The sequence below is a fragment of the Artemia sp. Qi Xiang Cuo genome, chromosome 15 (assembly GCF_049724085.1).
Source record: "Artemia sp. Qi Xiang Cuo chromosome 15, ASM4972408v1, whole genome shotgun sequence".
NCBI lineage: Eukaryota > Metazoa > Arthropoda > Branchiopoda > Anostraca > Artemiidae > Artemia > Artemia sp. Qi Xiang Cuo.
The window spans coordinates 20,083,086-20,105,916 of record NC_142808.1 but is presented as its reverse complement, the minus strand read 5'-3'; the positions used below and the strand labels follow the sequence as shown (position 1 = coordinate 20,105,916).

The 22,831-nt window shown below is 33.7% G+C and overlaps 1 protein-coding gene across 1 annotated transcript in view; it reads right to left on the bottom strand.

The window, feature by feature from the left end:
- Window positions 1-1,515: 1,515 nt before the first annotated feature.
- Window positions 1,516-22,831, bottom strand: part of Ythdc1 (YTH domain containing 1) — a 74,515-nt gene continuing 53,199 nt past the window's right edge. Inside the window, exons 8-11 of the mRNA XM_089101488.1 lie at window positions 17,261-17,361; window positions 11,640-11,803; window positions 7,408-7,539; window positions 1,516-2,796 (exon numbers count right to left, since the gene is read on the bottom strand). Coding sequence (XP_088957614.1) covers window positions 2,599-2,796; window positions 7,408-7,539; window positions 11,640-11,803; window positions 17,261-17,361 — 595 coding nt within the window. The 3' untranslated portion in view covers window positions 1,516-2,598. The remainder of the gene's footprint in view (window positions 2,797-7,407; window positions 7,540-11,639; window positions 11,804-17,260; window positions 17,362-22,831) is intronic.

The window sequence follows — 22,831 nt, the reverse complement described above, 5'->3', positions numbered from 1 at the left end:
AGCAAATAATCATTCTTCACTAGATACAACAAAGAAAAGTTCAGACAAAAGTACAAAAGAAAACTCAAGTACAAGCAACCCAAAAGATGCTACGAGATCGCAACTCTTAAAGCACTCCTACTGTCAATTCGAGATCGAAAGTATAGACGCATCCATTCAAAGAGAAAAGCACATTGTATTGTTAGAAGACGACAGCAACCAGAATTAGTGATTGTTGAAGGAGACCTTAATGTGTATTCTAAATTGCACCAGGTTTGGAAATTCTTAAAACAATTCAGAACAAATTGTTTCAATATAAACTATGACGAGCGCTTCCAGTACTACAGGTTTTTTTTTATTAAAGTTATTTCAAATTAATTTTTATTCGTTTTATATATTTAAGAGCAATTTAGATACTGAACTCAAGTCTTGGATTAAAATTCAAAATCGAGAGGGCAACTGCCCCCCCCCCAAATTTATAAAAATACCTCTTTGGTTGGTATTGTTCATTGAAAGAAATGAGAAGCAGCAAAATCCCACCCCTAGATTTGCGAAGTGTATTTTGCCCCCCCCCCCACTAAATTTTCGTGAATTTAGTCCCCACTAAATTTTCGTGATGCCTTTGCGTTTATGAGGTCTACTTGTGGTTTGCGCTTTTTCAGAAACATCTCTACAACCATTATAAACACCTTTAAATATAATATAAAAAATTGCCCAGAAATTTTATAATAGAAATATTGTCGAGCTACACTACTTCAAGTAAAAGTTAGCACGAGAGTTAGAAACCAAAAACTCTGGACAAATGCTGATGAAAAAACCAAAATCTCAAGAAGTTCAGCTTATATTTGGGGCTAAAAAAAAAAAAAAAAAAAAAAAAAAAAAAATAAAAAATTATTATAATTAAATTCTTATTTGAGCTATCAGTCTTAATAAGAGGTAAAATATTTAATGGGAGAAAGTGCATGCCACGTCCTATTCATGAAATATGGGCACGGGAACAAGTTTGCTGCAGGATGGTACTGCTATTCAAGGTTTATTCATCCGTACGCAGTGCAGCTTAAGTCGAGTAGAAACTGGCTTCCTTGTGAATGGCCTGTTCCGAAATTCAAACCTTCAATAAAAACTGAGGCACTTGAATATTCTTTTTAAGCTTGTTAAATATGCTTAAACTTCAAGAGCTTTTAATCTCAGAAGATAAGAATCTATTAGCAGTGCAATCTTGGAGACGTAGTATGCCGTTGCTATAGCGATACAGTTATCACACTTATCGCGTATCCCCCTGTCAAAGACACTTTGATACTTCTAATCTGCATTTTCTTATTGCATTTTAGCCTCGGATATACCTATAGTCATCTCCTGGAAAATTGTGTCTTTAATATGCTCATGTTCCGTAGTTTCACACCAATGAAGTCCAAATTTTGAACAATAACGTTTTTGGTGTTTTCATTGAAAATAGCTCTATTGATGTTTTCATTAAAAAATTTGAAAAAAATCTCCCCCCCCCAGGTTTTGAAAATACACCCTCCCCCTCCTAATTCCCAAGAATTGATGCCATTTCAAAACCTCCTACTATCATTAACTAAAAATGTAACAGCAGAACCCATTGATCTTAAATCAAAGAGTCCGTTTCTGATCTTTGGCCGTGATGACCAAAATTAAAAGAAAGCCATATCTTAGGATGGATATGATGCTTCATTAAAATGTCCATTGCCAAAACTTGAGGCTTATCGACACATACATTTGGGGCTAAGAAGGGAGGTCAAAAATCAATCTACCCATCCCTTAAAAAAAAGCAATGTGCCAATGAGATGGCTAATTCTGCGAATATTCTTTTCAAACAACCAAAGAAAAATTGTTTCCCTTAATATGCACACCCTAATTACTTATTTTTGATAAAGTTTATCCACAGCAATCGTTTATTTCAAAATTAGATTTTTTTCTTACTAGTAAATTAAGTAAATACGTAAATTAGATTTACTTATTTCCCACTGATCATCAAAGCAGAACATATCTAAAGCATGTTGATAAATTTTTTTATACTCTAATCTACATATTTTTTGTTTCTTCAATATAATGTATATTGAAAAGTATTAGAGATACTTTTAATAGAAATATATTTCTATTTTATATATTTCTTTTATATATATTTAATTTATAGATACTTTTCTATTATATATTTATATTATATATATAGATACTTTTCTATTATATATTTTCGAGTCCTTATCCCCAAAGCTTGCAGTCGATTAGCACTTGTTTTGAATTAGGCTTTAGGTCGAACGATGGCGTAAATTCGTCAACAGGAAATAATTAAGAAATCTTAAGTCAAAATAAATGATAACAATGAATGATTTTTTAGCAGAAACATGCTAGAGGATACGGATTATGAAAAATTGTTTTCTAAAAAAAGTGGCATTGAAATACCCTTAGACATACTACAAAATTGCAAGCAGAGTAAGGGCTATTTTATATGGGGACTCCAGGTGGCTTCAAAAACAAAACTTAAGGTTCCTTGAGAAACGTCTTTTATGACTAAGATGGTTGAATATTTACTTTGTACTAAAACACTAAACATTCATACTGCTACAAATTAAAATGCACATATTTTAAACAAAAGATTTATCTTCTCCTTCGCCTGTCACGACTTCGGCTTCGACTGCTGCTGCTTCGGCTGCTGTAGCTACTGCTCCGGTCACGCGCTTTTGTCTTCCTGCGATCATCACCTCGGCCCCTCTCACGTTGCTTGTGGACATCTCTTCGGTCATGCCGGCTTCGGTCGTGCGTGCGGCGAAGAAACTCATCAACTGATCGATCATACTAAAAAAGAAGAAGAAAAATCTGATCAGAACTATAGACTAAAAAAGAAGAAGAAAAATCTTATCATAAATATAGAATAAAAAAGAATAAGAAAGATCTAAAACAAGAAGAAGCATATATACTAAAAAAGAAGAAGAAAAATCTGATAAGAACTACAGCCTAAAAAAGAAGAAGAAAGATCTAAAACAAGAAGAAGCCTATATACTAAAAAAGAAGAAGAAAAATCTGATCAGAACTATAGCCTAAAAAAGAAGAAGAAAAATCTAAAACAAGAAGAAGCCTATATACTAAAAAAGAAGAAGAAAAATCTGATCAGAACTATAGCCTAAAAAAGAAGAAAAAAAATCTGATCAGAACTATAGCCTAAAAAAGAAGAAGAAAAATCTAAAACAAGAAGAAGACTATATACTAAAAAAGAAGAAGAAAAATCTGATAATAACTATAGCCTAAAAAAGAAGAAGAAAAATCTAAAACAGGAAGAAGCCTATATACTAAAAAAGAAGAAGAAAAATCTGATTAGAACTATAGCCTAAAAAAGAAGAAGAAAAATCTAAAACAAGAAGAAGCCTATATACTAAAAAAGAAGAAGAAAAATCTGATCAGAACTATAGCCTAAAAAAGAAGAAGAAAAATCTAAAACAAGAAGAAGTCTATATACTAAAAAAGAAGAAAAAAAATCTTATCAGAACTATAGCCTAAAAAAGAAGAAGAAAGATCTAAAACAAGAAGAAGTCTATATACTAAAAAAGAAGAAGAAAAATCTGATAAGAACTATAGCCTAAAAAAGAAGAAGAAAAATCTAAAACAAGAAGAAGCCTATATACTAAAAAAGAAGAAGAAAAATCTGATCAGAACTATATACTAAAAAAGAAGAAAAAAAATCTGATCAGAACTATAGCCTAAAAAAGAAGAAGAAAAATCTAAAAAAAGAAGAAGCCTATATACTAAAAAAGAAGAAGAAAAATCTGATAATAACTATAGCCTAAAAAAGAAGAAGAAAGATCTGAAACAAGAAGAAGCCTATATACTAAAAAAGAAGAAGAAAAATCTGATCAGAACTATAGCCTAAAATTGTTCATTATGTCTATTTTAAGTCTCGTCTTTTAAGAAGCCAAAACCGATCCAATCCACTTAAGTGGCGTTCCGACGCTGGATTCCGTCTCATACTTGGTTCGAGTTTTCCGCTCTGAATGGTTGAAAGCTGAAACTAGTAACTATCACGCCATATTGTTAGAACTGAAAACACCTATTTAGGTGACAATTATGATTGTGAATTTACTGTTTCTGAAAATATCTTGTACTTCCAACCATTCTGAGCAGGAAACTTGGACAGAGTCTGAGACAGAATCCGGCGTCTGAACGCCCACTTACGCTCTTTTTTTAGTGTCAATAAAGGAAGCACTTCTTTCATTTTTGAGAAATATATTCGGCCATCTTGCGTGCCAGATTCTATTTATTTATGTCTTATTTTGTTTTTATAGGTCACTGGCAACCTAATTTGATCTAAATTTAACACGCAACCATGATCTTTCTCTACCTTCAAATATATCATGCAAGTCACTTACTTTTGAACAATTACTTTGAACAATAGGCAATTTAATTATGACGACTGGTCATTGATATCATCATTTGCTTTAACACATAACAAAACAAAATGATTCCTGCACACAAATTATTGCTAAAAGCAAATTAATCACCAAGGGTCCTAAGCGCTGTCGGCTAGCGCACCGGTGCGGATACCGCCAGCTGAAAGCAGTGAAGTCCTTAACGAGGCCCTGAAGTTTTTTTTTTTTTTTTTTTTTTTTTTTTTTTTTTTGAGAAAAAGAATATAGCTTTAGAGTCTTTCAGACGATAAGCATAAAAATAGTAAAACGAGTTAAAAATATACATAGACTATACTCTTTTGTAAGTACCAGAGAAAACAAATTTTATGTCTTCTTATCCTATCTTCTACTGCTTTTACTAGATCCATTTAACTATGTATTAGATTTATTAAGCATAAATAGCGTACATATATAGTAGCAAATAAAGTCGCTTTTTTGGGTTTTGGGGGCCTCCCATTTACCCTCGGGCCTTCATTCCTTGTCAAGGAAGGAGCCTTCGCTGCTCGCGAAAATTGCTAGAAATCCCATGCCTCCACTCGTTACGGTCGTTACCTCACGCCTACGGCCCTCATATGTTCGTTACCATGTCACACTTCTTTGTCCATTCTCATGGTTCTGAAATTATCCTGCATAAATTTTGACACCTTTAAGTCGATTAATTTCGCTTATTTTTCAGAGCAAAAAAGCGTAAAACCCAAAGTATAATAGTTTAGGCAATGTAGTAATTTAATCATAGGCAGCGCAATAGCGCTACCGCTATAGCGCTAGTAAAGAACGATGTGGGCACAATGTATTATTTATTTTTTTCGTGGTCTTAGACCAGGGCACTTCGTATCGAATGAGTTGTCGTAGAAACTTCGAAAATGGCTCATTCGATTGGAAATTGGAGTGGCTAGTGTCCTTTTTAATAGTCAAAAGTGATTGGAGGGCAACTAGCACCCCCCCCCTCACGCCAATTCATTTCCCCAAACACATCCAATCAAAATTTTGAGATAGCCATTTTGTTCAGCGTAGTTGATTTCCAGGTAGAAAATATATTTTTGAGGAGGACACTCCCCCACAACCCTCAGGGCAAGGGTTTTTTTTATTATTTTTTTCCTTTAGAGCAGGGCACTTCGTATCGAAGAAGTTGTCGTAGAAACTTCGAAAAGAGCTCATTCAATTGGATATTGGAGTGGCTTGTGCCCTTTTTAATAGTCGAAAGTGATTGGAAGGGAAATAAAACCCCTTTCACGCCCACCATTTCCCGAAATACATCAAGAACTTAAAGAATTATAATCTAAGAATATAGAACTTAACTAATTTAAGATAAGAACTTAAAGAATTATGATTTTAACAGAATTAGAAATTTTATTAAATTTTATAATAAATCAAATAAAAACTTAACCAAACCAAACTAATAAAATTAACTACAATTATTCTAAAATTTACTTTTTTTTTTACTAAAATCCAATTGCAATTATTCTAAAATTTTACTTTATTTAAATTAAAAAAAATAAATTAAGAAATTAAACAATTATTGTCGAAAAACTTCAAGACTCTTTATTCAAAACACACAAATAAACACGCATTTTAAATATGTCTTCTTATCCTATCTTCTACTGCTTTTACTAGATCCATTTAACCACGTATTAGATTTATTAAGCATAAATAGCGTACATATATAGTAGCAAATAAGGTGGCTTTGTTGGTTTTTGGGGGCCTCCCATTGACCCTCGGGCCTTCATCCCTTGTCAAGAGAGGAGCCTTCGCTGCTCGCGAAAATTGCTAGAAATCCCCTGCCTCCGCTCGTTACGGTCGGGAGCTCAGGCCTACGGCACTCATATTCTCGTTACCATGTCACATTTCTTTGCCCATTCTCATGGTTCTGAAATTATCCTGCATAATTTTGACACCTTTAAGTCGATTAATTTCGCTTATTTTTCAGAGCAAAAAAAGCGTAAAACCCACAGTATAATAGTTTAGGCAGTGTAGCAATTTAATTATGTACGAAAAAACTGAAGGATAATAATCCACTTCCTGAAGGCTGAAATACTAAAAGAAAAAAACTCAATATATACATGAATTTAGGCATATAAAGATACTGCATTTTCTTTCCGATCATTTACTATACCAAATGATCAGCACTGTCAGTTTGGGGATGTACTAATATCAAGATTTAGCTACCGCTAGTTTGAGCAAATCATTATTTTTTTAATGAATTTTTTAGCCAACAATAAAATCCTATAAAAAATTAGTACTAGCTAAATTTCAGTATTAGTAAAGTCTCACTGTGATTGGGCCTTAAGCGGAATCAAAGAGTAAAATAGAAATTGTCACGAGTTAAATAGTTTTAATTTCAGTGGTTTATTTGTGGATTTTTCTAAGACTAATCAAATTATTCTTCATTTCTGGAGAGAACAACAGACCCGCCTGATTATAATCGGGTTTGTTTGTTATTATAATCGGTTTAAGACTGATTTTGAGCAGTATGTAAATGATAGCGGGCAAGATGGTGTATCGCCTTACTGAATTATTAATTAAATTCAGATTCAAACGAACAGTAATTGTAATCACGAGAAGTTTTTTTTTTCAGAATTTCTAAAGAGACCGAAACACTTTAAAGTGGCGTCAGACTGAAATAAAAAAGAACATCATTGAAACCACTATTGTCAACATACCAACACCATTGTCACAAATTGTCAACAATGTCAACACCACTGAAACCACCATTGTCAAGATTGTGACATATTGTCAACAATGTCAACACCATTGAAACCGCCATTGTCAAATGCCTTTACCTGGTAAAATACAATCCCTATCCTGTTCAACAATGAAAATAGCATATTTTTTTTTATGAGTAACACTGGTATGTCTCCCCTTTTTTTCTAACAAAATTAAAAAAGTTTAAAATGTATTTAATATAATTCAATCAATATTTATTAAATAAAATAAATAAATATATAGAAGATATGACTTTATATAATGTAAATAAAAGATAGTTTAAATAAAAGAAGTATAAACTTACATTGTCCACATGTTTTCGATCCCTGGGGTTGCTAGACACGGATCTTGTCATTTGGTCATTGCTGAGCATTCTATAGTTGCTTATTGGTGGACCTTCATAATATCGCGGCGGATTCATAGGGTCAAAAATTGGCTATAAAATGCATCGAAATATCAACAAATTACAAAAGAAGAAAAACCCGAGGCGAATGATTAAAAAAATGTTTAAAAATACAGCACAGAATTGCTATAAACGAGTGGTAGGCATGTGACAGCAATTTATTTCGGAGGGATAGGAGGAGGAGGTGAGTGACATGAGTGACAGAGAGAAGGGGAACACCTCTAAAGATTGGCAAGTTACATACAAACATACAAAATCCAACAAAAAACCTCAAGATGTCGGGGAAGAGGGATACGGGATCCAAGGTAATATGGATTTTACTAGAGTGGCATTTGGACATCATAATTGGTGTTGCACGTTAGCGTCCGTTATATTTGAAAGATTTACTTTTCGTAAAAATTATTCGCAGGCTAGGCCTTATCCAGGGGGGAGGGGGTTTGAACCCACCCCGAAATGTTTGTCCGACTCGTAAAAACGTAACAAAAATGAATATAAACAAATTTGTGATGCGTTTGTTAAAGATTTTTGACCCCCCCTCTGTGAAAATAAAATTCTGTATACGACCCTGTTCACAGGTGTAAGTTGAACCAAAAGTGCTGGGAACTTTTCGTAGTATATTTCTCTAATAATAATGGACAATCTAACGTATACTGATGACCATAACAGACCATGTAAAGTCATTAGCTTCATCAAGGTTTTTAGAGAAATAACATATAAAATAAAAGACAAAATGCAATAAGTCGTGACAAAAAGTATAAACATCTAAAGAGAAGGTTAAGATAAACGCAAGAATTGAGAAACCCTTTTCTACCATATTTTATTTCTTTACTCTTATTATCTGAAGACAAATTATTTTTTAAGGCAATTTTGAGCTGTACCATTGATCTTGAACAGATGTGTTCCGCTCACAGGTCGCATGTGGCCCATCTAAAAAAAAAATACTGAACATATTTCGAAATATACGAATAAAAAAAATTTTGCAACAATTAAGGCAAAACACAGATATTTTCCAATTTGATTTTAGATTGCTGAGCAAAAAGAATGTCAATACTTGGTCAGTCAATCAATGTCTCTGGATGAATTACCAAAACCCTAATTATTCATAATTTAGATCTAGACATCAATAACATATTTTAGATATAGACCAAGTTTATGGATGAAAACATATTTTAATTGTTGTTTCCCTCTCAATGATGCATTTTGAAAACTGGAACTACAAATCATATCTCTAACTATATCTTAAGGAGTCATTTTCTCAACCCCCAACAGTGGGGAAGCTTAAGAAATTACTTTTTACAACTTACATTTTTTAAAACAAGACTCGTCATTTTGAAGCACGGAACACTATTAAAGCCTAAAAAATCAAAAAAATAAACGGAAAAGAACTTGAAGCAAGAAAAGTAAGAAGAAAAGAGAAGGAAATATGAAGAAGGAAATTTAAAAGCTTAAGAATAAGAAGAAAATTAGAAAATGGTTTGAGTACATAAGGTCACACTTCTATATTTATTGCCTATAATTATTTTAACTATATTGCTTCGCTAAAGCAAAAGAGAAACCTGCCAATTCTCGGTGAGCTAACCGACCTCTCCATATGAAGAATGATATGTGAAACGAACCGATCAATCAACCTATTCGTAATATTAACTTTAAGGAGACAAGTAACGCATGAAGAAAGCTCTTTTTTTCTGATAGTAAAATAAAACTTCAAGTCAATTTTTTCAAATTCAAAGTAAAGAGTGGCATTAAAACTTAAAATGAACTGGAATTATCTCTGAGCTGAGAAGGGCTACTGCCCCCTCCTTTTCTTTACGTCAAAGTTAGTCTCCAAATGGCTACATTTTTTGCATTTTGATACTTTCAGTTAAGGACTAGTTAAAATCAAGTGAAACCCCATCGAATTTTTCGAATATCACCGAATTTTTAGCGACAAAGCGGGTATTTTTCTTTTTCCGAATTAGCCAGAAACTTACAGACAAGTACCTTGGGTAAATGAGAAAAGAGAATGACATTTTACAGAGGCTACGAAAGTACTCCGTTCCACTTGTAGGCTATGGGACAAGAATTTTGGGCCAAGGGGACAAAAGGACATATTTTTATAGCCTTACGCTGCTTTGTCGATCCTGCTACATTCCGATCCGCTCAAATTCAATGAGAATGTTATTAGAGTCAAGCAGACTTCTTCCAAAATACTCTAGATCGCTTTTTTTTGGGTCGAGTTGATAGCGTCATTTAAAATTTCAAAAGCGAGTGATTTCCTGAAGTACGAGACATCAAAGCGAGCTAGTGCATGAAGATAAGCGGACTCTATAGGCTAAGACGTCATCTGTGCTTTACTGGAAACAAAATTTATTTTGACACTTTTTCTTTTTTTAATCGAGCATCTTTTTTTGCATTCACTTTTTTTATAGCCCTTTTTTGTATACAATTTCACTTTTTTGTATACGATATATTTGAAAAAAAATTATTTAGTTTAAGTAGTTTAATATACACTAAATTCGCAAAATTTATTACTTTTAAATCCATTTCTTTCAATTTTATAGACAATTAATTGACAAATCATTTATTGCTTAAAATGTTGCTTAAGCAAACTGAACATATTACTTTAAATTACTAGCTGACGTTTTGGAAGCTTTATTTGAGAAGCAATTTTCTATACTTTTCATCAAAATGGAATCGAAACAAAAATAGTGAAAAAAGGTTGCTTTAAAAACAGCTAAATGAAATAAAAAGTCATAAATGGATTTATTCTAAGAAATTATTGCGTTTTTTTCCCTTTCTTGTAAGGATGACCATCACTTCGACTTTTTTGTTGTTTGTTTCGCTTGAGGTCAAGATAAACAAAAGCACACTGTTCGGAATACTTATCGTTTTATAAAACGGGCAAGGGCAAACCCCATTTTAATCTGGGGCAATTTCTGACTATTTTAGGTTTGTTAATCTATTCATGGTAGTTACTATTCGTTTAAGCTCAATTAATTATGACTGTATTTCTACTTTTACTTTTCATAGATTTTTTTTTAGAAAACATTTTTTGATGAATTAAACAAAAAATCAAAAAAAAAACTGTCAATTTGTATCATACAAAGGAAAAACGCGCCTCATCTTTATTGCAGGTTCCACTAATTTTGAGCGTTTAATGCACTGATTTGCAAGATTATGTCGCGCATCATTTGTTAATACATAAAAACGGTAGAGGGCTCTGCCGAAAACGGCAAGTAATTGTGTAATCATCGATTGGTGTGATCCATTCTTAACACAATAATTTCTTAACATTCTTAACAATCCATTCTTGGCAGAATTCTTAACACATCTGTGACAGCTTACTTTTGTCTTATTTTTTTTCCCAGACTAATTCTTTCATATAAGGTAGCAAGGAACCGCGACAGAAAATAATGCCTCAAATCTCATAGCTACTGGGAAAGATCGTTACCAGGAGACCAGGACGAGAGTCGTTCTAGGTGCAAGCTCAGTTACCAGGTAACTAAGGCCAGTAATGGCTGCCAAAATCATGGCCGGGGGCAGTCAATCCCCAATGGAATATGGAGCCCCGACCTGGCACAATCAGATCTCTCTGAACAATCCATGGCGAAAGAAAGAATGACTTTTCTATTACCGATTCTGAGGACCAACTGTCGCCTGCTGCTGATGGCTGGGGATTGATAGATAACTTTCCCCTGTCTTTTCAGGGACTATTGTTGGCAGCCCGATTCCGCCTGAACCTGGCTGATGCGGTTCTTGATTTGAGAAAAACAATTATTGACACCTTGACAATACCAAGGAAGATCTTTCTACAGAGGGGAAAAAGAAATAGGCAAGGGATCTTAAAATATCCGCCCGAAGGGCTTCAACAGGCCCTCGTCTATAGATGCTACATCATATAATTTTTTTGGAAGGGAATGGGGGGGGGGGGCAAGAAATTTGTGATCTGAGCATCGACTCAGTTTTGTGATTCTCCCCGGAACAATAATAATAACATTAATAATAGTAGTCTATAGCAGCATTTAAGCTCAAGCACCTGTTTCTATTTACAAGCTCAAATCTTCGCTGGTAGTGCTTTTTTTACAAATATTAGAACCACCTTAATTAAGTAATGAATTAAAATGAAAACGAAAAGAAATTAATCATATACATACAGGAGGCGGAGTAAAGTGGACAGGCTGTATCGGCATATAATTCCAGTTTCTTGGGATTTCATGAGCATAAGGCTTCGGATGAGCCACAGGCGTAGGTCTGGGACGAAACGTTGAGCGTTGTCTATTGACTCTTCCTTCAAATATTTGCGGTTCATGTCTTGGACCTAAGAATAAACATCAATTAAGTTACTCATAAAAAAAAAATGCAAAAAAAATGAACCTCAAATATTTGCGGTTCATATCTTGGACCTAAGAATAAAACATCAATTAAGTTACTCATAAAAAAAAAGCAAATGAGTCTTCTTTTATTTGTCAACTTGTCGAAGTTTTCAAAAGAAAATTTAAGAGCAAAATTAAAACCCAATATGAGTAGAAAAAATTAATACGATAAACAGGATTTTAGAATGAATGAATAAATAAAACCTAAAACCAACGTAATTTGACATAAGTAGACAGCGCAGAGAAAAAAGAAACAAAAAAAAACAGATGTTACTACAAATTATAAATTCAACCCTAAACAACCGTAAACCAAAATCCATAGTCCAGACCAATTTTTAATGATCAGAAATTACAGCAAATGAGACTACCATCGCTCAAATACTCCTACGCAATGATTTGCGCTTTAATGAAAATGATATTCCTAAGGTATAGAATTCGTTAAATAAGAATTTTGAAAATAGTAATTTAAGTGAATTTAAAACGCTGTTGAAGAATGAATTGTTTTTCTAAATATTATTTTAATAGTTAATATAATAGGATGCATAGTTGATAGATAAAATTGGTATTAAATCATTAAATGTAGTGTTTTATTTTTATTGAGGTGTGTTAAGCAAGGAGTTATTAAGCGAGTGGTAGCAGGGTATATGATGCTGTAGTTGTGTTTTGTTTTTAAATCCCTTCTCAAGTTGATGTTAAGTTTTTTTTTACTGGCTACCCCTTCTCCATATCATGCTGTGGCATTTGGAGGAAATGTATTTATGTTACGCTTTTTTGTTAATATTTGATATTAAATAAATAAGTAAATATGTATATATTCTTAGAAATCGTTTTTTCTTCCTTGTAAAGTTAATTACTATTGTAATTTTGTTGTTGTTAGTACTATGAAAAACCACACTGATCAATATATTATTCAAAGTAGGATTTCTTCAGCAGGCACCCCCTAATCTTCTTGTTTCTATTGTTAAAATACCACAGAATCCCACAGAAGAGCCTAATATATTGACATTAAGGAGTCCCTACCAGATGTTAAAATTTTTGGTTACTGCATGCTCATTGCTCAATGCTGTATGTCTTGCACAGTTTTCAACTTTTCAACAGTCAACATTACACTATAGTACAGCATGGTAGCTTTCTGAACTGTTGGACTTATTTATCTTAGGCCTCCCACAACGCATTTCAATACAAGATGCCATTTTTGTTGTATGCAATGTGAGTGAAAATGCAAATTTCAAGTTTTTATTAGTTTTATGAACTACAATTTATTAATTATGCTTCACACTGATACAGGCAGTCTTATTAATCTGATACTTTGGAGCAGACAGACTGACACTGACACAGCAATGAGTGACAGCATGGACTGATGGTTTGTACAAGTGACAGTACTGATGCAATATTAAAACCAACTACAAGAAGTGAAACAGACATATGGCTCATCGGGCAATTGTCAGACACTCGGATTTCAACAAAAATACCGTCGAAGAAGGAGGTCGTGGCGCTATTCTATCACTAAAAGCAAGGATGAACAAGATAGTCTGTGAAGCGGCACATTCCACAGCAAATGACGTTCTTGTAGTTGGGCAAAGGCATAAATTCCAACGAGGCTCAAGAAACATGTGGTAAACAAAATTCAGTGTCTCTTTAACAAGTATGACAACCTGAAGAGAAATAAAGAGAACAAAGCTAAGCGTTCTGAGACACTGAAAAAGAAGGAAGAAGAGTGGAAAGTGGGCTTGGACGTTTTGTTTGACAGTGCCCACGCTAACGCAATGGAGATGATACGTATGCAAAAAGACCGTGAGTTTCTGTTAGCGCAGCGGGAACCAGGACGCCATGGCAGTGGCAGTGTCGACAAGGTTTTAGAAAGAAAAAGAGCATCATCTCAGAAAAAGACAGAATACCTGACATAAGAATTGACATAAGAATTGAGAGGGAGAGGCAAGAAAGAAAAACAAGAGGAAAGAGAGTGACACTGGAATCATCATCTGACATGCTTTGGTTTGCTTGTCGACTTCATATCTTAGAAATAGTCTTACAAGCAGTGGTTCTTGATTGCCTTGGTCCTAGCAAAGGCCCAGATATAACAATTTTCAACCGGTTTAAGAACACCAGGCAGTTTATTGACAGAGCAGACTTTCAGACAGCTTCATCAGACGAGTGCGTGTTTACAGTTGTTTCACATGTCGTCACAGATATAATAGCATTTGCTGAGATGCAGACACTAGCGTATCAACCCGGTATTGATTACCATGAACTTTTAGACTTGACAATCATGTTCCTCGGTGGTACGTCATCTAAGGGAATCTCCTTCAGAGCTCCAGCTGGGCTACATCAAGCAAGGTGGATGGCAAAGGCGCTAAAGATCTGGATGTTCAAAAGTCAGTTCAAACTCATGAAAAAGCAAGAAAAGGCTCTTGCTGATATTTGTCAATTCACTGTGATCATCTACGTGAACGCACGGTTTCAGGCATTGTCAGCACCATCAGCCCCTCGCATTGACCTCCAACTTCTCAAGGACGTCTACAGCTACAAGAACATATCAGAATCGACATCAAAAACTGCCATGAACAAAATAATAAGACATCTACGGTACTTATCAGAAGAATTGGTGGCCATCGCCTTCTTTGACGACGACATATCAAATGACACCAAATATCATATGGTTACGGCTCTGCAAACATCAGGAGCAGAGCACCCTCTGAAGAGAATAACAGTGGACCCGTTGACACTGGGGGAAAAGAAGTTAGAAAACTTTGTCACGCAGAATACCAACAGATTCTTCAGCATTACCGGACTGCCTTCATCATTCCTAACTAAGAACATTGATTTGTGGTCAGCTGACGAAGACTACCAGGCAGTTAAAAATATAGTGCAAAGCATGAGGGTATTCAATGACATTGTCGAACGTGGTGTTGCACTGATGGATGACTATAACAAACTGCACACGACGTCTGAAGAACAGAAACAGTTCCTGTTGCTAGTTGTCAAGGAGTACCGACAGCGCTACAGTGATCGAACCAAGAAAACACTGATGGACCAGTCTGAAGTCCATATGTGAACTGTATAGATTGACAATTTAAGTGACTGGATAATATTACTATTGCTGGACGCTATTGCCAATCACTTTTTTTCTGTTTCGTGTACAGCAACTCAACAGTCATTCTTGATATTATTTAATTAAGCGGCATTATTGTGCGTTGTTTTTTTTTTTTTTATCAAAGTTCACTTATACATTCCTAATAGTTATGGTAGGAACCTCTGAAACTGAAAATAATGCTAAAATGTTTGTTTATTATTCAATTATAATCAGAATGAAATCATTTCAGACCGTGCCAATTTGGTAAGGACCACCCTAATATACATATATATATATATATATATATATATATATATATATATATATATATATATATATATATATATATATATATATATATATATATATATATATATCAATTATTAACAAAAAGCTTAATATAAATATTAAAATACATCCCCTCCAAATGCCACAACATGATATGGAGGAGGGATAGCCAAAAAAAAAAAAAAAAAAAAAAAAAAAAAAAAAAAAAAAAAAACATTAATCTCAAAAGGGGTTTAAAAATAAAACAACTACAATATCATATACCCTGCTACCACTCCTTAATACTCCACACTCAACTCCTTCCTTAATATACCTCAATAGTAATAAACCAATACATTTAATGATTTAATACCAATTTAATCTATCAACTATGCATCCTGCTACATTAATCATTAAAATCATATTTAGAAAACAATTCATTCTTCAACAGCCTTTTAAATTCACTTTAAGTACTGTTTTTAAAATTCTCATTTAACGAATTCTATAGCTTAGCCCTTCTAAAAACCCTGACTTAGACGTAACCAAATTATTAGCATAAATTTTGTTCAATTTAGTCGGATGTTACTTTCAATTTAATTTTCCTAATTCAAAGACAAGTTTTAAGACCTTTTCTTTTAATTCTATTCATTCAAATTATTGAAAACTTATCCTTAAAAGCTGTTTGGTAATTTTTGAGGCAATCTGTTTAGTTTGCTGGGAATATATCGGGGCATCTAAAGGTCAATAAGAGAATAAAAGATTTGACTGACAAATATGGCAAGCTAAACTTATTAAAAAGATTAGCTTATTGATAAATAATTAATGTCCAAGAAAAATTATTTGTAATGTCTACAGAACTAACTTCGAAATCCTAAAAAAAAAAAAAAAAAAAAAAAAAAAAAAAAAAAAAAAAAAAAATCTAATCAAGGCACTTGAAAGCTTAATATAAATATTAAAATACATCCCCTCCAAATGCCACAGCATGATATGGAGGAGGGATAGCCAGTAAAAAAACAAAAAAACAAACAAACTATATATATAAATATTTTTAAGTAAATTCTATATATATATATATATATATATATATATATATATATATATATATATATATATATATATATATATTATCAATTATTAACAAAAAGCTTAATAATAAATATTAAAATACATCCCCTCCAAATGCCACAGCATGATATGGAGGAGGGATAGCCAGTAAAAAAAAAAAAAAAAAAAAAAAAAAAAAAAAAAAAAAAAAATCTAATCAAGGCACTTGAAAGACAAAATCATCAGTCCTCCTTTTTAAACAGCCTGTTATTGAGTATTTAGCATTAGTTCTAATAACATTAAGCTTAAAATATTTAGCAAATATTAAACTGTCATACATTATTTTCAGTTAAATATGCAATAGTTCTACTTCCTAAGTAGACTTTCAAATTATATTTCTTAAGTATATATGACAAATTTTTACTCCCTACAATTAGCCGATCAGGCCTTGGGTTATCGCAAACGATGACCTCAAATATACCCTAGTGTCACCTTCCTTCCCTCACCATGGTCCACGGCTTGACCCCCCCCCCCCCCTTCCCCTTCACTGACACGCCTTTTTTCATGAGTCATTTTTCCTTTCTTTTCAGTTTCTATATTTCAAGTTTTCATATTCTGTTTACATTCTCATGGTTCCAAAACCATAGCTCCCCTCGCTACAGTGGACGTACATGGCATGATCTATATACTGATTATAAAGCTATTGTTTTCGTTTGGGTTATAGTGGATGAATTACATAGTTTTATCTTTGCAAATAGGATATATTCCATAGTGTATTTACCAGAGCTTAATAAATTGTGCATATTTGCTGCTGAATGTAAGATTGTTTGATATGACCCATAAAGCTATTTTTTGCAAAAAAATCTACACATCTATCAATTATTTGCTTATTTTCGTATTCATGTACTTAATTAACCCTTGAGTTTGAATAAGTTACAAGCTTCATAATACAGAGCATGCTTAGTACCCATACACGGTAAAAAGTTTGGCAGTTAAGTATTGGAATTAGATGCAATACCTCCTCGGTGGCGTCCTCTTCCTCTAAAGCCTCCTCCTCCTCCTCCTCTGTTTCTCTGTATAGGTCCACCGTCTTGATTCCGGCGACCATATCCAGTATGCCTAAAAAAACACAAAAACAAAACAAATTAATAAATGAAATCGAACTATAAGGCATTCAGTCTACGAAGTCTTTAATTACGATTGACTAATACAGACTTTTTATCAATATTCAAACTATTAATTTTACCTGGATTAGAGTTTTTCCCGTTTCAGGTAATTTAATTCAACTTTTAATATGTCAGCATTTGAAAAACATTCTGAAAAATTTTAACTGCTCAGAGGCCAACTTGATTAAGCCCATAAAAAATTAAAAGACAACAGTTGGAATAATAAGATGCATTATGTACAACAAAATATGAAATGATCAAGTGTTCCAAAGTACAGCCTTATCTGGATATGACAGTTTAATGCCTAAGAAGAAGAAGAAGGAAAAACAGATAAAACAGTCTAGCTAAGTAAAACTAATTAGTTAAATTAGACAACGCTTTTTGTTATTAAAACGTCAAACATTGACAATTTGTTGATCTCCAAAGACAAATATAACTTCTTACATTTCTTGGGGCTGTATTTTTTTTTAAACTTATTTTTTAGCTTATTTAAAATAAAATGATTAAGTGCTCTAAGGTACAACCTTATTTGGAAATGACAATTTAATACTTAAAAGAAGAAGGAAAACTATTTACAACAGACTAGCTTACATAGTCCAGGGATACATCAAAGAGAAAAGAAAAATGCCAACCGGCAAAGATGTCACAAAATTCAGTTAAAAAAATAATTCCATAATAAAAATGTATTAGCAAAACCAGTCTCTAAAATAAGTTTTAATATTTTTTATACTTTTAATATTTTTGGGATTACAGGAGACGTCGTTTAGATACGATTAGTCTGAGACAAGACTAAAAAAGAAATCGATGATCTTTGGGGATTTCTTGGGACGATGCCAAAGCATCATCTAAGAAAAGAAGGCACCTAAAAATTAGACTTAAGATATTCTGCCTCTGGACAACACATTTAAGTGGACGGACCTAGAGTCAGTGATGTTTTAACTCTCGTAAAAATACCTACCCCCTGTTATGGACCATACTGAATGTTAAGATCACGCTTAAAGACCGTTTTCATAAGAAAACTCAACACGAGGGAGTTAAGACTCTTAGAGAAAGGTCTCATACTTTCTTTGCTGATTTCATGGGAGTTGCCAAAGTAGTTAGATTAAATGAAGGACGAGTGTCTACAACTGTACCGTCATCTAAAGGCTTGACATTGCAAGAAAGGAAAGTTTTTTTTTTGTTCCGATGCATACACAATTTTCCAAGCCACAGCCACCGATAAAAAAGCCAAGGGTTATAAATGGCATGTCCTTTTGCTTAATTTCAATGTCACACTTGTGTTACAAAGTCGGAAGATTGAAAAGGCAAGAAGTCAACCTGAAACGATTTTATGTCTCACCTGTACTACAGAAGCAGAAAATTGAAATAACAAGGATTTCATTTTAGTATCATCACTAATTTGTTCCAAACTACTGCCTGCCAATACTATGTATTTGCATATTCTGCCACATTCATGTTACAATAAAAACTGTCGTTCTAAATTTCTATCTTCTTTATTCCAAAAAAATTATACCAAAGGCTAAATCTCGACCCTGATTGGCCAATCACAAATTTTATGCTTGAAACTTGAACACTGATCAATCCAAAAAATTATGAACTCAATATCACATTAAGAAAAATAAGCAAGAAAGCTGAAATTTTTAAGAAATAATCTTGCAATGGCCAGGAACGAGAAAAAAAACTTTAATAGTTTAGTGGCTCCACGAGCCGGCCGGGCTTATAAAGCATGCAAAACGGATTATTTTGCAGCGAAGAGATGATCTTTGGGTAGTAACCGACATGTATAAAAGAATAACATACAACTTGAACACTCAAGAGTCTGGCGAAGAGGCTGGGAATCAAAAACACAACATATTATTAATGTAACGATACTAATCTTTCCGATATAATCTTGCCGATATAATCTTTTACCGATACTACCGATACTTGCTATTTTTATTTACAAATGATGGAGTCATTGTTAATTAATAATCTTTAAGTTGCATTGAATAAACGACTAAATTATTCAAGCAAAAATACTTGGTTTTATATATAATCTTGCAAAAACTAGGAAGGAGATAAAAAAAACAATCTTTTACCGGTCCACAGAGCGAGCCAACCTTGGAAAACCACCAAAGCAGACCTTTTTCCAGCCAAGACACGATGATCGGCATAAAAATTAAAATGAGACCTTGTTTCTTTCATTATCTGTCCACCTAGTAAACAGATCTACTATTCAAGCTAGTAAAAATTTAAATTAAGTAAAGCAGAGAAGACTTTACAGCCACTAATTTAGGAAAAAAAATTCAAGTTAATATTTGACATAATAATCAACCAAGGGCGAAAACAGGAAGACGGGGTAACTTCAATTCCATTCCCTCTGAAAGAACAAAATATAAATAAAGCATAAAAATGTGTAATACCCCAACAAAGCATAACGCTTTTATCGAACCTCCTTCTCCTTGGAAATGTCTGCTCATCAGCCCTAAGCGCCACAGCTGGTGGGAGACGGCTGGGGGATTGCCTTCTTTGATAAAAATTTTCACTTTGATTTGGCTTTGTTTGCTTACATTTGAGTCGGGAGGAGAGGCGCTGTAATTTATTTTTCCCAGGGCACCACCAACCCTAATAACGGCTCTGCTTAGATCTGAATCGAGTTGTTAGTTCAATTAACTTTTTCTTCCCATAATAGGTAGAAAAAACAAAGCAATACCAGATGAAAAAATTGTTCATACTATTTAGGGGCAGAAAGATGTGGGTATAAAATGTACGGTGATTTTAGCTTCAAAGCTGAATAATTTCTTGAAATGAGCACGGAAGGACAGAATTTACAGTATTTGCTTCACCCCCTCCCACCAAAAATTTGGACGACAAATTTACCAAATCGAATTAGTGTTTAGTTTAGCTGGGATAAAAACCTCAAATAACAATAACACACTTCTGACTAAGCAAATGACTAAGTCAGATTGTCACTTCAACTTTCACCAAAAGAATTGCAAAGCTATATCATCTATCTTAGGGTTTATGCTCCCTGCGCAGGGTATCCAGAATTTAGGTCGGGGGGGGGGCAAAAACTTAAAAGAAACAGGAATGTATTTTAAAGCATTTTATTACGTTTTTGCAAGTTGGAAAAATATTTCGAAGGGGAAAGGTGTGTGGGTCAAACCTCCTAACCCTAACTCTTGATTACTGTCTCTTCTTTGTGCAAGACTTGGATTTGTTTTCCTGCCGTTTTAATGTTTTAAACATAAGACAACAATTTTGCTATTCAGCCTTTTCCATCATCCAAATAAAATTTGATCAACCTATTTTTAAGGAAGTTTACATCATTCTTTAGAAGAAAAGTCTAACTAAAATCACAGTTCTGGATTGGTGAATTGATAGATCTGAAACTAATCAATTCAACAATAGTAACAAACTTTGAAACTGTTTCTTGGGCGTAAAAAACTACATTTTCAAATTTTGTTACTTCCATATACGTCTGTGAGAAGCCAACAAAATGAGAAAAGAACGACTAAATTAATTATATTTTCAAATACAAGGTCGTACTCAAGCAGTTACAAAGCTTTTTCTCATCGGAACCAATTATGATTTAATCTGCAGGCCATATAAATTATAAAGACAGCGTTGAATAGGTAATAAATCCAACCAAGTTCAAAGCAATAACTGGTTTCTAACTTTTGGCTTTGACGTAGGTGTTTGAACAATGAAAATCAGGGGGGAGGGAAGGCCTGTTTTCCATCAAATTGTATTAAATTTGTGATCTACTAAACCCGCCCAATCATGTCCCTAGCTTTTTGTCTACCAAACTAGTCAACGAGATAAAATACTTAAGTTTCAAATTGATCCATGTCTGAAACAGTATTACAACTACAATAAATCAACACAGCATCAAGCCAACTGGTGCCACCACAGATTTACTCTCTATCCCCCTCTATAGAAGATTCATTCTTTGCCCATCCATGAAATTCCACTTTCCTTAAATCCATCCTTATGGTTTATTCCCACCCCATTCGGGGATGACCGGCTTTTCGCTTGTCCTCAGATGGACGGCCAAAATTGTCATTATAATCTTAAAAATCTTTTCCATCTTTAATCCTTCACCCATAAAATTTGACCTTGCTATTTTAACCTTCATTTCATTGCAGCCCTTAAATGTGGGATTCAACCACATCTTTCACGACTTATTGTTCAATATACGGTCGGTCAAGCCAGTACCTGAGACTATCCTTTGACAATTGACTCTTATGACAATTTCTATGAGAACTGAACAAATGATTCCTGGACAATTCCTATTGTTTGATATTAGTCAAACGAGTACCTGAGACTATCCTTTGACAATTGAATAAATGATTCCTGGACAAAACCTATTGTTCAATATACGGTTATTCAAATGAGTACCTAAGACTATCCTTTGACAATTTACAAAAAGATTCCTGGACAAAACCTACTGTTTCATATACGGTTAGTCAAACGAGCACCTGAGACTATCCTTTGACAATTGACTCCTATGACAATTGAACAAATGATTCCTGGAAAATTTCTATTGTTTTATATACGGTCAATCAAACGAGTACCTGAAAGTGAGACTATCCTTTGACAATTGATTTCATTGACAATTTTTATGGCAATTGAACAAATGATTCCTGGACAATTCCTATTGTTTGATACACGGTTAGTCAAACGAGTATCTGAAACTATCCTTTGACAATTGACTCCATTAACAATTTCTATGGCAATTGAACGAATGATTCCTGGACAATTTCTATTGTTTGGTATACGGTCAGTCAAACGAGTACCTGAGACTATCCTTTGACAATTGACTCCTATGACAACTGAACAAATGATTCCTGGACAATTTCTATTTTTTGATATAGGGTCAATGAAAACAGTACCTGAAAGTGAGACTATCCTTTGACAATTGACTCCATTGACAATTTGTATGACAATGGAAAAAATGATTCCTGGACAATTCCTATTGTTTGATATACGGTCAGTCAAACGAGAACCTTAAACTATCCTTTGACAATTGACTCCATTGACAATTTCTATGGCAATTGAACAAATGATTCCTGGACAATTCCTATTGTTTGATATACGGTCAGTCCAACGAGTACCTGAGACTATCCTTTGACAATTTCTATGACAAATGAAAAAACGATTCCTGGACAACTCCTATTGTTTGATACACGGTTAGTCAAACGAGTACCTGAAACTATCCTTTGACAATTGACTCCATTGACAATTTCTATGGCAATTGAACAAATGATTCCTGAACAATTCCTATTGTTTGATATACGGTCAGTCCAACGAGTACCTGAGACTATCCTTTGACAATTGAATAAATGATTCCTGGACAAAACCTATTGTTTGATATACGGTTAGTCAAATGAGTACCTGAAACTATCCTTTGACAATTGACTCCATTGAGAATTTTTATGACA